Source organism: Hyla sarda, chromosome 4 (assembly GCF_029499605.1).
Source record: "Hyla sarda isolate aHylSar1 chromosome 4, aHylSar1.hap1, whole genome shotgun sequence".
Classification (NCBI taxonomy): Eukaryota; Metazoa; Chordata; class Amphibia; order Anura; family Hylidae; genus Hyla; species Hyla sarda.
In genome coordinates this window covers 5,627,801-5,645,685 of record NC_079192.1, presented here as the reverse complement: position 1 = coordinate 5,645,685, position 17,885 = coordinate 5,627,801, and the positions used below count along the sequence as shown (strand labels likewise).

Below are 17,885 nucleotides of genomic sequence, written 5' to 3'. Positions count from 1 at the left end.
GACGTGGCGATCAAAGCTGACCACCGCGTCTGAAGCGAAAGTGACACTAACCCAGCTGCTAAGTTGGGCTGTTCTGGACCGCCGCGGTGAAATCGTGGCGTCCTCAACAGCTTACAGGACACCGGGAGGGACCTTACCTGCCTCCTCGGTTTCTGCTCCGTGCCGGGATCCCCTGCATGGCCGGCGCTCACGATGTCGCGCACTGCGTCCCGTCATCCAATAGGAGCAGCGAGCGTAGCAACATGATGACGGCGATGAAGCGAGACGATCCCAGGAAGCAGAGACGGTCCGGAGTGGCGGAGAAACCCCTTGGACGTGGCAACAGCGATGGAGGGCGATATCCAAATCAGCGGTGATGGTCGGGAGTGGCGGGAACCGGTGAGTATAACTTCCAATACTTTTCATTGCACGGATTCCTCAACAACTAACGATTGTTCATTTGGAACGAATTACCATCGTATGTTGAGAGACCACTGTATAACATGATTTTGAGGTGATAAAGAACCTCCCCATTTTGTCAAATGTAAAAAATGATGTACTTCTGTACATTAAGCAGAACTCCTTGAGACAGCTCCTAAGCCAGTATGCTGAGAAGGAGATATATACCAACATTTTGTCTGGTGTTTACTTCTTTTGTCGACACTCTGCAGTATACAGCGGCAGTCACTCACATTTTAAGGCCTAACCAGCAGCCAACCTTAACATTACCACCTTGATGGCTCAGCTGCTGCCTCACGGGCAACCTTCAACCCTCCTCTCCTGATGATGATGAAGCCCCTTCTGCACTGGCTCCCAATTGCGATCGGCTTCATCATCATAAACAAGTGTCTGCACGTCACTGATGTCCTCCTCAGGTTCCTCAACAGTGTCTGTTTCAGGACCCTGAACCCTGGCAACATCGACTCCACGTCACTCTCCTCATCACTAGTGTTGCTCGCGAATATTCGCAATGCAAATTTTATCCGCGAATATCGCATATTCGTGAATTCGCGAATATTCGCGAATATAGCACTATATATTCGTAATTAGGAGTATCCGTTTTTTTTTCACAGTACACATCACAGTGATCACCCCTCTCTGCTTCCAACTTGTGTGGTGTAAAGAAGGCTCTAATACTACTGTGTGAGACTGGCGTGTGAATTTTCCGCGAATATTATGAATATGCGAATTTAGCGAATATATGACGAATATTCATCCATATATTTGCGAAATATTGTGAATTCGAATATGGCCTATGCCGCTCAACACTACTCATCACTACTTTCCCGCCTAGCAGAGGAAACGGCGGATGTCTGCTCTGTAGCTGCTGACTGTCCTCTTTTAGATTGTCCTCAGTGAATAGTGGAGCTCAACCCACAGCATAAGATACTTCTCTAGGAGAGGGAACAGCATAGGACAGAGGCAATGGGAGGACAGGGACTGCTCCCGGGCCATGCCAACTGAGGGATGTGTCTGAGGAACCCACCGACTGTTGACTGGGGGTATCAGATGTTACTTGTGATGAAGTGGATGACCGTGCTAACCAATCGATGACGGCAGATGGGTTGCTGGTCGAGACACGACTGCTAGCTGACAACGGGAGCTCAGGCCTCTCACTGCGAATCCTGCTGCCACTCTCCCCAAGTCTGCTATGACCTCTGCCTGATGAATTAAGGCCTCTGTCACTCCTCTGAGAATTTTTCAAGGAAAAATACAAAAACAAGCGCTCAGAGGGTAACCATATACATTTTAAAGTGCATAGTAGACATGACATTAACTTACTCCAAGTTTTTACATACCCCCTCCAGGTTAACATATCAGATTTCCACAGATTTCTGATAGGGCATTCAGGATGAAAAGATGGATCTGCGGTAAATCTTCATATAGTTTTAATGTGACACATTTCTTAGGTTATACACCTCCTTCATCAGGCATGTCCTGGAACTTCTCTGCCTGACATACTTAGTGTGTATATGAGGGGAGTACAATAAGCTTCACTACGCTTAAAACAGTATTTGTCTAGAACACCATCTGGTGATTACTTTTGCCTGGACTTTCACAGTATGTAGGCCCTTGACAGATTAACAGGTACAAAATAGTACACTACTTAGATGTAGGTATGTGGAATGCACTTATGAGGGCAGGAAAATGCTATACAGTACTCTTTAAAAAACAAATTTGCACAACACCGGCAGTACACAGTCGCTGCATACTAAACCCAAAATTGCACTCTTTCAAAGACAATTAGGAATGGACTGCTGGGTAGTATACCTTCTACAGACTAGTAAACCAGCAGACCATTTGTTGTGGAAAAAAAGACACAGAATTGCGCTGAAAGATTCTTCCTGCCTCCTTTGCTAAGGTTTATAAAGTTGATGCAACTTGTTGAAATGTATGAGGCAACACACAGCTCTCTGCCCCTCTCTGTACTACTATGCTGAAGAAAGTTACTGGGAGGTAAATGGCTGCAGTAAAAAAAAAAAAAAAAATTGTGCAAAAATGTACTGCTCTCCTGATGTGACTAGGAGGTGAAACACTGCTGGAAAAAAGCTTTTCTGTGCAACACACACAGGACATCCGTCCCATCTCTCTGCAGTGAAATTAATAAAGTGGCTGGCGGCAATATGGCTGCTGATTATATAGGGCTGTGACATCACAGGGGTGACTGGCTCCTGATTGGCTGCATCCTGCATGTGATTCAGGGTCATCCCGCCTACCCACCTTCCCGCCTTGCCTTCCCAGAGTTCCTTGCCCAATGTCCTCACATGTGGATCCACCATTTTAGATGCCCTGGAGCCTGGACTGCACTAAATGGAGTTTAATGAAGCGAATTGCGCAATAGAATTGTGGCCATATTCGCATTCGTTGCAAATCAAATTTTTCCTGAAATTTGAAACAAATTTATTTTTCATGAAATTCGAAACAAAATCAGCTTCGATTTGCTCATCTTTATGTATAATACCTTTAGATTTTTTGTTTTAACGTTGTATCAGCGCCACCAAGTGTATCATGTATTAAAGTATAATAGTTTATTAATATATTGTCCAGAACCTGATATTTACTCTAGTACAGTAACTGTATTTTATTTTTAATTTTTTCTTCTGTCACGTTCTACACACAGGAGAACAATCTGACTGCGATCTCAGAGTTTTTCCTCTTAGGATTCCAAATCAGACAAGATATAAGGATTTCCCTGTTCTCTTTGTTCCTGATAATTTACTGTGGGACAATATGTGGGAATCTCCTGATCATCACCCTGGTGTCCACCAGCAAGAACCTCCACACCCCAATGTACTTCTTCATCTCAAATCTGTCCATCAGTGACATCTTATTAACAATTGATATTGCCCCCAACATGTTCCATGTTCTGCTAAATAATGGGGGGACCATGACTTTTGTTGGTTGTATCTCCCAACTTTATCTTTTCTGTGCCTCAGAAACATTTGAATGTCTTCTCCTCGCTGTGATGTCTTATGACAGATATGTGGCCATCTGTAATCCTCTCCGTTACTCCTCTATCATGACAAGTGGACATTGTGTTATACTGACCGCCATCTGTTGGTTGTCTGGATTTTCTTTTAATTTGATTTCCAATGTAACAATAACAACGCTAAACTTCTGTGGATCACATATTATTGACCATTTATTCTGTGACATGATCCCCTTACTAGACCTTTCCTGTTCTGACACCTTTATTGTTCACTTGGAGGTGGATTTACTAAGCATTCCAGTTGCCGTCATCCCAACCACCATAATTGTAGTGTCTTATACTTATATTGTCCTAACAATCCTAAGGATCCCATCTAATACTGGTAGACAGAAAGCCTTCTCCACCTGTAGCTCCCACCTCATCGTGGTCTCCATATTCTATGGGACGTTGTTCAGTGTTTATATTGTCCCAACAAAAGGCCGAACACAGACCATGAGTAAAATCCTCTCCCTGCTATATACTGTGTTTACTCCTTTGGTCAACCCCATTATATACAGTCTGAGGAATAAAGACATTAAGGAAGCTGTACAAAAACATTTTCTAAAATGGTGATCTGGTAAATTATTAATAATATTATTTGTGGTCAAGAAGAAACATGTAACTGTTAAAATGTAACTGTTAACCCCTACCTAAACATAATTGTGACATATCCTTCGCCGAGGGTAGCTGTCCTCTGAAATCTTCCTCCTTAACATGTCCACCCGCCGGAAAGGGAGAGTGAGTAATAAACCCAAGAAACTCACCGATTTCTATGCTCCTCCAGGCAGGCCCTGCTTTCAAGATGGCGAGGCTTCCTCTTCCCCTGGTGCACGCATGCCTACGCAGGTTCCCGTTGGTGCTGCTAAAAGATATCAGCAACCCGACACCCGGCGCAGCTCCTCATTGCCCCGGTCACCACACCTGACAGGGGACTTAATGGAGGACCTGGAGAACCTGTGAGGGATAGTCCCTCATCCCACAGCTCACTGCAGGACAAGCATGGCGGCTGCGCCTCTGCCCCAAGTTCCCCTGCTTCCACTAGTAGAGATGAACGAATGCGAATATCGCCACGATTCGATTGCGCAAATCGCTTCATTAAACTCCATTTTACAGCGTTGCAGGCTATTGGAGAGCTAAGATGGCGGATCCACATGTGAGTACATTGGGCAGGGGATTATGGGAGGGTGGGAAACAGCGGCGGGAATGAAGGTAGGCGGGCTGACCCTGAATCACATGTGAGATGCAGCCTATCAGCCTGTCAGCTGCCTCATACAGATCTCCAAGCTGCCTGAACTTTATCAACCATCTTATCTCCTCCTTATCTCCTCCTTATCATCTTTTCAGCCCAATTGAGTTTATTTTTATTTGCTCCACAAATCATCTGCTGCTCAGAATTGTGTGACAGAGTGCAATTTAGGGTTTAATCCCTGGATTTTTTTTTTGTGGTGCTGCACTGTTGGGTCCTGCTGCTGTTCAGAAATACGTGATTGTTCAGTGGACTGTAGTGCATTTGTACCATTTTGTACCTGTTAATCTGTCAAGGGGCTGGTTACATACTGTGCAAGTCCAAACAATACTATTCACTGGCTGTTTTTTTTTTTTAAATAGTTTTTTCTGCGTATAGTTACGCATTTATAACTGCCCTCATCAGTGCATACCGCATAGGTACATACAAGTATTGTACCATTTAGTACCTGTTAAGCTGTCAAGGTGTTCTATACCGCATAGGTACATACAAGTATTGTACCATTTAGTAGTTTTTTCTGCATATAGTTACGCATATTACTGCCCTCATCAGTGCATAGCGCATAGGTACATCCAAGTATTGTATCATTTAGTACCTGTTAAGCTGGCAAGGTGCTCCATACCATCAAAGTCCAAACCATAGTATTCACCGGCTGGGGTTTTACAAAAATACAGAGTTTTTTCTGCTAATAGTTAGGCATATTACTGCCCTCATCAGTGCATACCGCATAGGTACATCCAAGTATTGTACCATCTAGTACCTGTTAATCTGTCAAGGGTCTGCATACTGTTCAAGGACAGCCGTAAGTAATCACCTGCTGCTGTTCTAGACAAATACTGTTTAAAGAGTAGTGTAGCGTATTGTAATACCATCATAAACGCACTAAGTATGTCAGGCAGAGAAGTGCCAAGACGTGCACAGAGGAGTGGCAGAGGCCTAAATACTTCAGGCAGAGTTGGCAGCAGACTTGGGGCAAGTGGCAGCAGGAGTCGCAGCGAGAGGCCTGAGCTCCCTTTATCAGCCAGCTGTCGTGTCTCCACCCGCAACCCATCTGCTGTCGTGGATTGGTTAACACGCTCATCCACTTCATCACAAGTGACATCTGACACCCCCAGTCAACAGTCGGTGAGTTCCTCAGACCCAACCCTCAGTTGGCATGGCCCGGGAGCAGTCCCTGTCCTCCCATTGCCTTTGTCCTATGCTGTTCCCTCTTCTAGAGAAGTATCTTATGCTGTGGGTTCAGCTTCACTATTCACTAAGGACGATCTAATAGAGGACAGTCAGCAGCTACTGCCCAGCCAAGAAGGGGAGGAGACATGCGCCGCTTGCTCCGCTAGGCGTCCAAGTAGTGATGCGGAGAGTGACGTGGGAGGCGGTGTTGCAAGTGTTCAGGGTCCTGAAGCAGACACTGTTGGGGAACCTGAGGAGGACATCAGTAACGTGCACACAACTGTTGATGATGATGAAGCCGATCACAATTGGGAGCCGGGTGCAGAAGGGTCTTCATCATCGTCAGGAGAAGAGAGTTGCAGGGTGCCCTTGAGGCAGCAAGGCGGTAGCACGGTTGGCAGTCAGCGTGGTGGCAGTAGTGGAAATTCAGGAGCCAAGTGTGCCCGGGGGAGACCACCTGCTTCGCGGCAGCCTACCTTTCCTGGAGGTAGTGGAACAGGGGTTCCTGGAGACAGCGCCAGTAGCAGTCCATTAGTGCGGACTGCGGGTGGGAAAATTAGCTACTCGGCGGTGTGGAAGTTTTTCATAAGGCATCCAGAGGAGGTTCACATAGCCACATGCAAGATCTGTGAGCAGAAGGTGAAGCGTGGCCAGGGTCCCAATGTCAGCACCACGGCCCAGCGTCAACACATGCTTCACCACCATAAAGTGGCCTTGGAGAACCGTGGCTCCGATGTAGTGGTCCAGCCTGCTGCATCACCCAGTGACCATCGCTCCCTCCTTCATCCAGCTCCACCACCTGAGCCGAAGGAAGTTGTGTGTCATACCCATCTTCTGTCGCTCCTGCATCTCCCGCTTTTAGTCAGCCATTCCGCCGACAATCCATTGGCGAAGCCATGTCCTAGAGACAACAGTATGCGCCCACTCATCCAACGGCGCAGAAGTTGAAGGTGCTCCTGTCCAAGCTGCTGGTGCTGCAGTCCCTCCCTTTTCAAGTGGTGAACACTGCACCTTTCAGAGAATTGAAGGCTTGTGCCGAGCCGAGGTGGAGAGTCCCAAGCCATCATTTCTTTGCGAAGAAGGCAGTACCAGCCCTGCATAAGTTTGTACAAGAGAAGGTGGGCCAGTCCTTGAGCCTGTCGGTGTGTTCAAATATGCACGGCAGCGCCGACGTGTGGAGCTGTAACTACGGGCAGGGACAATACTTGTCTTTTACAGCCCACTGGGTAAATGTGGTTCCTGCACAGCCACAACAGCAACTTGGACAGGTCACACCGCTTCCTCCTCCACGCTCTCGCTAACAGGCAGTTGGTCCTGTTACAGTGTGCGATGCTACTTCCTCATCCTCCACCATGTCCTCGGCCTCCACTGCACGTCCAAATCTCTGTGGCCCTTCATCGTAACATGTGTGTAGGGCACGGCGGTGTCAAGCTGTTCTTCACATGGTTTGCCTTGGCGAACGGAGTCACACAGGGAAGGAACTGCTAAAGTTCATTCGTAAAGAAATCCGAGTATGGCTTACTCCACGAAATCTGGAAATGGGAACCATGGTGACCGACAATGGGAAGTTTGAAACATGCGCCCTGCATGGCACACGTGTTGAATCTGGTTGTCAAGCACTTCCTCAAGTCTTCACCCCATTTGCAAAACATCCTGTAAATGGCAAGGAAACTGTGCATGCACTTCAGCCACTCGTACACCGCCAAGCACAACTTCCTTGAGCTGCAGCGTCAGAACGGTATCCCACAACATAGTCTTATTTGTGACGTTGCCACACGTTGGAACTCCATCCTCCATATGTTGGACAGACTATACGAGCAAAGAAAAGCCATCACCGATTTCTTGATGATACAAGCAGATAGGAGTACTCCCCTGTGTAACTTCAATGTGAACCAGTGGCAGCTCATACGTGACACCTGCCGTTTGCTGAGGCCCTTTGAGGAAGCCACATTATAGTAGTCACCTGGATTACACCATAATTCCACTCCTACATTTCCTACAACAAATGATTGAAACCATGGCTGGTCACGGCAATGGAGACGTTGCGCTTACATCTCAAGGCTACATGAGCCCTGTGGGGGCTGAACTGGAGGAGGAGGAGGATGAGATGCAGAGCGGAGCGCAGTTTAGGTTGGATGAGATGGTTGGTGTTTCTAGTCTTCGGACAGGAGAGGACGAGCAGGAGCAGCCAGAGGAGCTGGAGGGTTATGAGAAAGTTGAGACAGAGGACCCAGACACACCGTGGCAGTATGCAGTGGAGATGGAGGCAGGTAGTCTCTCCGAGTCACTGGCGCAAATGGCACGATGCATGCTCAGTTGCTTCCGTAGTGACCCCTGAATTGTCAAAATTCGTCAGTGGGATGACTTCTGGATCTCCACCTTATTAGACCCTCGCTACCGTCACAAAATGGGGGCCATTTTTACACCCACTGAGCGGGTGGACAAACTGACCTACTACAGAGAGATTCTACGTAGTCAGTTGGCTGATGCCTATCGGCCACATGGTCCATCCACTCGCAAGTCTGACTCGGGGGGCCCTCTGCGCTCACCTTCCACTACCATGGCTGCTGGGGAGGGGAGGGGTGGCAGGAGCAGTACCAGCTCAATCAGCAGCAGCCTGAGTCTACAGTTGCTGATGAGTAGCTTTCTTCACCCCCATAGTGAAGCAACTCATCAGCAGCAGGTAGACATGGAGCAGGACCTGAACCAGCAGGTGATGGCATTCCTTGACTTGGCCATTCCAACAACCATTGAAGATCCGCTGGACTTCTGGGCAGCCAAACGTGATTTATGGCCACAACTAGCAAAGTTTGCCCTGGAAAAGCTGTCCTGCCCGGCCAGTAGTATGCCATCAGAGCTGGTGTTTAGTGCGGCCGGGGCCATAGTCACCCCAAGGCGAACTTGTCTGTCCACTAAAAATGTGGAGAGACTGAATTTTGCCAAGATGAATCAGGGATGGATCAGCCAGGATTTCCAGCCACCAATGCCAGATGGCTCGGAGTAGATTGACCATGCTCCTACAACAAAAATTTCTCAATTATGGTTGGTTATGAAACCCTCTGGGGCAGACCTGGACAGTGTATGGCCCGCTTGCCATATACGGCCCTTTGATTGGCTCTGACCGGCCCGGGCTGACTGGGGGACAACTAGGCTGCCTAATCTGGGGGACATCTATGCTGCCTAATCTGGGGGACAACTATGCTCCTAATCTGGGGGACAACTATGCTCCTAATCTGGGGGACATCTATGCTGCCTAATCTGTGGAACATCTATGCTGCCTAATCTGGGGGACAAGTATGCTCCTAATCTGGGGGACATCTATGCTGCCTAATCTGGGGGACAACTATGCTCCTAATCTGGGGGACAACTATGCTCCTAATCTGGGGGACATCTATGCTGCCTAATCTGTGGGAAATCTATGCTGCCTAATCTGGGGGACAAGTATGCTCCTAATCTGGGGGACATCTATGCTGCCTAATCTGGGGGACAACTATGCTCCTAATCTGGGGGACAACTATGCTCCTAATCTGGGAGACATCTATGCTACCTAATCTGGGGGACAACTATGCTCCTAATCTGTGGGACAACTATGCTGCCTAATCTGGGGGACAAGTATGCTCCTAATCTGGAGGACATCTATGCTGCCTAATCTGGGGGACAACTATGCTCCTAATCTGGGGGACAACTATGCTCCTAATCTGGGGGACATCTATGCTTCCTAATCTGTGGGACATCTATGCTGCCTAATCTGTGGGACATCTATGCTACCTAATCTGGGGGACAACTATGCTCCTAATCTGGGGGGCATCTATGCTGCCTAATCTGGGGGACAACTATGCTCCTAATCTGGGGGACAACCATGCTCCTAATCTGGGGGACATCTATGCTACCTAATCTGGGGGACAACTATGCTCCTAATCTGGGGGACATCTATGCTGCCTAATCTGGGGGACAACTATGCTCCTAATCTGGGGGACAACTATGCTCCTAATCTGGGGGACATCTATGCTGCCTAATCTGTGGGACATCTATGCTGCCTAATCTGGGGGACAAGTATGCTCCTAATCTGGGGGACATCTATGCTGCCTAATCTGGGGGACAACTATGCTCCTAATCTGGGGGACAACTATGCTCCTAATCTGGGAGACATCTATGCTACCTAATCTGGGGGACAACTATGCTCCTAATCTGGGGGGCATCTATGCTGCCTAATCTGGGGGACAACTATGCTCCTAATCTGGGGGACATCTATGCTACCTAATCTGGGGGACAACTATGCTGCTAATCTGGGGGACAGCTATGCTCCTAATCTGGGGGACAACTATGCTGCCTAATCTGGGGGACAAGTATGCTCCTAATCTGGAGGACATCTATGCTGCCTAATCTGGGGGACAACTATGCTCCTAATCTGGGGGACAACTATGCTCCTAATCTGGGGGACATCTATGCTTCCTAATCTGTGGGACATCTATGCTGCCTAATCTGTGGGACATCTATGCTACCTAATCTGGGGGACAACTATGCTCCTAATCTGGGGGGCATCTATGCTGCCTAATCTGGGGGACAACTATGCTCCTAATCTGGGGGACAACCATGCTCCTAATCTGGGGGACATCTATGCTACCTAATCTGGGGGACAACTATGCTGCTAATCTGGGGGACAGCTATGCTCCTAATATGGGGGACAACTATGCTGCCTAATCTGGGGGACAAGTATGCTCCTAATCTGGGGGACATCTATGCTGCCTAATCTGGGGGACAGCTATGCTTCTAATCTGGGGGACATCTATGCTCCTAATATGGGGGAAACTGATGCTTCTGGCCTTTGGCCTATAATTTTTTGAAGTTTAGCATTAGCTAAATAAATGCTTAATGCAAATGTCAACATTGATCTTTAAATGTAAGGGGCTATGAAACCCTCTTGGGTACTGCGAATGACTGCTCCAGACTCATTCTGTGTCTTTCAGGAACTACTTGCCTCCCTGGTGCCTCAGGCCTTGGACCTATAATTTTTTGAAGTTTAGCAGAAGCTAAATACATGCTTAATGCAAATTTCAACAATGATCGTTAAATTCTCGGCGCTCTGCCAGGTCCTTCTCCTACCCCGCCGGGGCCGATCTGAGGACCTCACTAAACCATCATATTGTTAGTAGAGACACGCAGTGTGTACAAGGGGCAGGGACTTATTGAACCCGAGCTTATGACCCGCACTTAGTTGTGATTCTTCTTTCCTGGCAAAAATGATCCCTATCGCCAACGGGAGCCGGGTACAGAAGGGGCTTAATCATCATCAGGAGAAGAGAGTTGCAGGTTGCCCTTGAGTCAGCAAGGCGGTAGCACGGTTGGCAGTCAACGTGGTGTGGCAGAAATTCAGGAGACAAGCGTGCCCGGGGGAGACCACCTGCTTCGAGGCAGCTTACCTTTCAGAGAGGTAGTGGGTTACCCGCACCTGTCGGTGAAAGATAGAGACACGCTAATCCGTTCAGTGGAGCGCTAGTGCGGCCCAGGACATCTGAGGCCATAACACACCTGTTATTGCTCGATCTCGCAATTGATCGGGCAAGGTAAGGGGTTATTTAAGCCTCTTGGGTACTGCTGAGACCTACTCCTGACTGCTCCTGGTGCAATGTATGGGGTAATTAAACATTCTTGGGTAGTGTTATTGTAAAATTTACTGATAATTTTCTCAGTAATAAAATTGAATTTTGCAGAATACTAATCGTTACACAACGGAACGCTTGTTGTGTGTGATTTTTTAATGAAAAAAAAATACTGAGAGGGATTAACTCTGCTTAATCATTTTTGGCCGTATGCGCGAACCATATACTGAAAACCTGGTTCATCCCAGTGTGAACCTAACAGTATTATTTCACTACCCCAGCACACTCCATATGCATTTTAGAAAACAGCAAAGTGTTCTATACCCCTATAGAGGCTGTATGTAGGCTAGTCTTTCTTAATATTGATTCGCCGCGAACAAATTCGGATCGAAACAAACTTTTTCGGAAAATTTGGCGAATCGGCCGAATCGAATTTTAAAAGTTCGCTCATCTCTAGACATATTTATACAAAAAACAAACAGAGAAGTGATCAACTCACAGCAGGAGATTTCTCCGTCTGTGTCAAACCGGAAGTTGTCATCAGTAATGAACCGGACTATAATACAGACAGCACAAAATGTAAGTAGATATAAATATATGAAAAAATTACAAAAACCAGTTACAAGTATAAAGACATTCTAACAAGTAAATTACGTAATTGGTATCACAGTTATGATTGTGTTTAATATGAAATAATTAATTTATGATATTAGATTTAACCCCTTAAGGACCGGGGGTTTTTCCTTTTTTGCATTTTCGTTTTTTGCTCCTTGCCTTTAAAAAATCATAACTCTTTCAATTTTGCACCTAAAAATCCATATGATGGCTTATTTTTTGCGCCACCAATTCTACTTTGTGATGACGTCAGTCATTTTGCCAAAAAATCTACGGTGAAACGGAAAAAAAAATCATTGTGCGACAAAATTGAAAAAAAAAAACGCCGTTTTGTAATTTTTGGGGGCTTCCGTTTCTACGTAGTACATTTTTTGGTAAAAATGACACCTTATCTTCATTCTGTAGGTCCAAACGATTAAAACGATCCCCTACTTACATAGGTTTGATTTTGTCGTACTTCTGGAAAAAATCATAACTACATGGAGGAAAATTAATACGTTTAAAATTGTCATCTTCTGACCCCTATAACTTTTTTATTTTTCCGTGTATGGGGCGGTATGAGGGCTCATTTTTTGCGCCGTGATCTAAGTTTTTAAAGGTGCCATTTTTGCATTGATAGGACTTATTGATCGTTTTTAAATGATATAAAAAGTGACCAAAATGCACTATTTTGGACTTTGGAATTTTTTTGCGCGCACGCCATTGACCGAGCGGTTTAATTAATGATATATTTTTATAATTCGGACATTTCCGCATGCGGTGATACCATATATGTTTATTTTTATTTTTATTTACACTGTGTTTTTTTTTTTTATTGGAAAAGGGGGGTGATTCAAACTTTTAATAGGGGAGGAGTTAAATGATCTTTATTCACTTTTTTTTTCACTTTTTTTTTGCAGTGTTATAGGTCCCATAGGGACCTATAACACTGCACACACTAATCTCTTATACTGATCATTATTATCCCATAGGGACCTATAACACTGCACACACTGATCTTCATCATTGATCACTGGTTTCTCATAAGAAACCAGTGATCAACGATTCTGCCGCATGACTGCTCATGCCTGGATCTCAGGCACTGAGCAGTCATTCAGCGATCGGACAGCGAGGAGGCAGGTAGGGGCCCTCCCGCTGTCCTGTCAGCTGTTCGGGATGCCGCGATTAGCAGCGGCTATCCCGAACAGCCCGACTGAGCTAGCCGGCCACTTTCGGTTTCACTTTTAGCCGCGCGGCTCAGCTCTGAGCGCACGGCTAAAGGGTTAATAGCGCATGGCGCCGCGATCGGCGCTGCTTGCTATTAGAGGCGGGTCCCGGCTTCACTATGACGCCGGGCCCGCCGTGATATGACGTGGGGTTACTGTGTAACCCCGCGTTATATCAGGAAAGCAGGACCAAGGACGTACCGGTAGGTCCTTGGTCCTTAAGGGGTTAAATGAAGTACAATTTTCTTGCATGATCATGCAACACAGACATCTATTTTTCTTGCAACAAGTGGACCCTGGTTTTTGTATTTGTATCGTATATTTTACTATGGTTTTATCTTTATATTTATACTACTACTATTTGGCCCCCAGTAAATATAAAGATAAACCATAGTAAAACATATGATACAAATACAAAAACCAGGGTCCACTTGTTGCAAGAAAAATAGATGTCTGTGTTGCATGATCATGCAAGACAATTGTACTTTTTATATATCAATTGGCTCCGGAAAGTTAAACAGATTTGTAAATGACTTCTATTAAAAAAATCTTAATCCTTCCAGTAGTTATTAGCTTCTGAAGTTGAGTTGCTGTTTTCTGTCTAACTGCTTTCTGATGACTCACGTCCCGGGAGCTGTCCAGCTCCTATGGGGATATTCTCCCATCATGCAAGGGATATTCTCCCATCATGCACAGCTCCCGGGACGTGACATCATCATTGAGCAGTTAGACAGAAAACTTCAGAAGCTAATAACTATTGGAAGGATTAAGATTTTTTAATAGAAGTTCCTGGAATACCCCTTTAAATCTAATATCACAAATTAATTATTTCATATTAAAGACAATCATAACTGTGATATCAATTACGCAAATTACTTGTTAGAATGTCTTTATACTTGTAACTGTTTTTTGTAATTTTCTCTTATATTTATATATACTTACATTTTGTGCTGTCTGTATTATAGTCTGGTTCATTTCTTCCGTCTGTGCGCCGTGATTCTGATGGCAACTTCCGGTTTGACACAGACGGATAAATCGCCTGCTGTGAGTTGATCACTTCTCTGTTTGTTTTTTGTATAAATATGTCCATTTGTTAGTACTTGCTATGAACTTGAGAAAGACGCCCGTCCTGGCGTCGAAACGCATTGTTCTGCAAATAAATTGTATTTCGCTTATGCATCTATAACTCCTCATCCTTTCTGCGCCTGGGAGTATTTGGAGGTTGCTATATTAGAGGGATCCTGATTTCCTTGGGTGCCAGACTCAAAAAGGATAGAAACAACTTGATCACCTCTTTACTCTCTCAGATATCAACACTAGAGAGGACACATAAATATACAAGAGCGGTAGCAGTTCAAAATGAACTACAGGTACTTAGGGAACAGCTTAGAGATTTATTTCACCAGAAACAATCTAAAGCATATCTGCATTACAGACATAAAGTGTACGCCCACGGTGAAAAAGGTGGCAAACTTATGTCCTCCTTGCTCAAGAAGGCCAGATTAAAAGACCACATTCACTCTATCAAATCACACACTGGCGTACTCCATAAAACTTTTTATGAAATTGCTCACATTTTCCGAGACTTTTATGCTAAGCTCTATAATTTGGGAGAGAAAGACACATCTCAGCAATGCTCAGAGAAATCGCATGTAGCCAAGGCTCTCCTGAGTGTCTTGATGCTTCCGTCATTAACGGAGGATATGGCACAAGATCTCTTGAGACCTGTTGAGGCAGAGGAGGTGAATAAAATTCTCTCCTCCTTCCCCCCGGGGAAAAGTCCGGGACCAGATGGTCTTCCTCTCTCTTATTACACAACTTTTAAAACCGCACTTCTCCCTCACCTGACTGACTTCTGCGCAGACACTCTACAAGGCTCCCCCATCCCTAGACAGACCCAAGAGGCGCATATCACTCTTTTGGCTAAGGAGGGGAAGAATCTGGTGGAATGTGGTAGTTATAGACCTATTTCACTGCTCAATTTGGACTAAAAATATGGGCACAATTACTTTCCACACGCATCAAGAAGATTCTCCCTATGTTAATAGGTGCTGAACAGTCGGGATTTGTCCCGGGCAGAGAAGGATGTGCTAACACTGCGCGTCTTTTGACTGCCATCCATAGAGCTCATGTAGAGAAACTTCTGCTTGTCCTTCTCGGCATTGACGCCGAGAAGGCTTTTGACAGAGTCAGTTGGCCCTACATGAAAGAGGTTTTATTGAAATTCCAATTTCCTGATAGGTTCGTTGATGTAGTGTTTTCACTATACTCATGTCCATCTGCTGCCCTACTGGTTAATGAAGTCATATCGCCAGTATTTACAATCGGCAACAGGACCATGCAGGGTTGCCCCCTCTCACCTACGCTTTTTGTCCTGGTGATGGAAACATTGTTGCAAAGGGTATGTCAATCTCCTGAGATTCAGGCTTTCTGGTTCCTGAGGGATAACTCAAAGTACTTGCTTTCGCTGATGATCTACCTTTCTTGTATGGTAACCCCCAGGGGAGTCTGCCCTGCCTGTCCCGCTTGTTTGATGACTTTGGTAAATTATCCAACTTCAAAGTTAATGTGACAAAATCAGAGTTGTTTAATATTTCACTATCCAACTACCAAATGGCCAACCTGGCCGGCCTCACACACTTCCTGTGGACAGATGCCTCCTTGAAATATTTAGGTGTGAACATACCCTCTTCCATTAATAAGTTTTATGATGTTAATTTCAAAACTCTCCTAACCGACGTTCAGAAGACACTAGATGAATATGACATCCCATTAATCTCTTGGCTTGGTAGGAAGAACGTTATCAAATGTTATGTTCTGCCAAAAATTTTATATAAAATGAGGATGCTACCTATTGCCCTCCCCTCACTTTTCTTTAGAAGGATGCAGGCTAGCTCACAGCTTATTAGCGAGACACCAACTAGAGGGTGGGATAGGGTTGCTGGATGTCAAGTCACTATACAAAGCCGTTCAGTTACAGAGATGGATGGATCTCACTCACCCACTCCCCGCTTCTGGGAACACGACACACACCGTTGTCAACCTAATTACCACAGACATATTGAGAAATTTATGGAACCCTAATTTTACAAGACATAAGCCAGACTCTAAATATCTATTGTTTAATGGATCTTCAAATGTTTGGTCTGAATTATCATCCTCTCTCTTGCCTACACTTTCTCCGTTACCACCAGCAAACGTTATACCTGCGGTCTTGGACAGCTGCTCACCTACATTCCAACCTATGTGGGATTGTTTACAACATCTGACAGTATTCCAGTTGTTCAGGGATGGAGAGACGCCAACATAGGAGACCCTTAAAACACTGATCCCTACTCAGAGGTTTTCTTTTTTACACCTTAACAATTTTACTCATTGTTTGTTCATTGCTCGTGAGCAGGTTTGATACACAGCAGAAGCTGATCTCTTTCGACAATCACCTGACCTCGACTCAACCTAAGAAACGCAAGCTTTCACTCTGTATCTCTCAGGTTGCCTCCAGTATGCGCACTACGCATCCACATTATATTCATTCTTGGGCCAAGGAATTAGGCAGATCTTTCACTGATTCAGAAACCGAGACAATACTGAGACATTCGCATGGTTTTTCTAGGTGTATAAGATTACAGGAGTCTCATTACAAAGTTGTATCTAGATGGTAAAAAACACCAGAATTCTTCTTTACTAACAAACTTTCCCCTACTAATTTATGCTGGCGATGCCAGGCGGAGGTAGGCACACATTTGCACATGTTGGTGGACATGTTCCCATGTAGCCCCCTACTGGAAGGAGATAGAGAGGATAGTCCAATCTTTAATGAACAGATGGATTCTGCTCACACCTAAAGCCGTCTTACTAGGTCTCTTCTCGGTGGGTTACACACCTGGTAGGAACTCACTGATAAGCCACTTACTCGCCACAGCCAAAACACTGATCCCACTCAGATGGCTCCAGAGCGATCCCCCCACTGTAGAAGAGTGTAGGTTCGAGGAATTATCTTACAGAGCAATGAGGAAACACGACTTGTTTCTCAAAACCTGGTCTCCTTGGCTCAAATACTCACATAAGGGAGTTTGAAACCACTCAGGTTTCTATGGACAGGCTCGGGAGTACCTTTACCCCCCTATCTCTTCTTTCTTTGGCTCGTGCCTATACATTCTCTTCCTCTTACCCCCTCTCCTTCGCTTCCCTCTTCCTTTTCTCTCACTATTACTCTTCCACTATGCTTCCACCCTTCCACCCACTCTACTCACATCTACATTAAATGTTATCTTTTTATGCTTTCACTTCCATGACATGCTTGAATATTTGCATATCTGTATGTTTTATCATTCTGAATTTACGAGCAGCTGCGACTGCTAATTATATTTTCTTTCACTGTTCTTATTGTAAAAAATTATAAAAACATAATTGACAAATAAAAAGAAGGCCTTCAGACTATCCGAGACCATCAATATGCTAGCGGAGGATTAATTCAGTTCCCAAAATTCTTGGATTTGTAATTTAATTAGATCCTTCCTATCTAACAACGATAACCAATGAGAGTTAATTGCAAAATTATGGGGTCTACCCAAAATAGATCCATCCAAATCAATCTAAGT

At 45.3% G+C, this 17,885-nt stretch overlaps 1 protein-coding gene across 1 annotated transcript; it reads left to right on the top strand.

Moving 5' to 3' along the window:
* Positions 1-327: 327 nt before the first annotated feature.
* On the top strand, positions 328-4,021 carry LOC130367155 (olfactory receptor 1G1-like). Its single transcript, XM_056569559.1, has 2 exons — positions 328-378; positions 3,101-4,021. Exons 1-2 carry the CDS (start codon positions 328-330, stop codon positions 4,019-4,021), a joined length of 972 nt encoding a protein of 323 aa, XP_056425534.1.
* Positions 4,022-17,885: the final 13,864 nt, after the last annotated feature.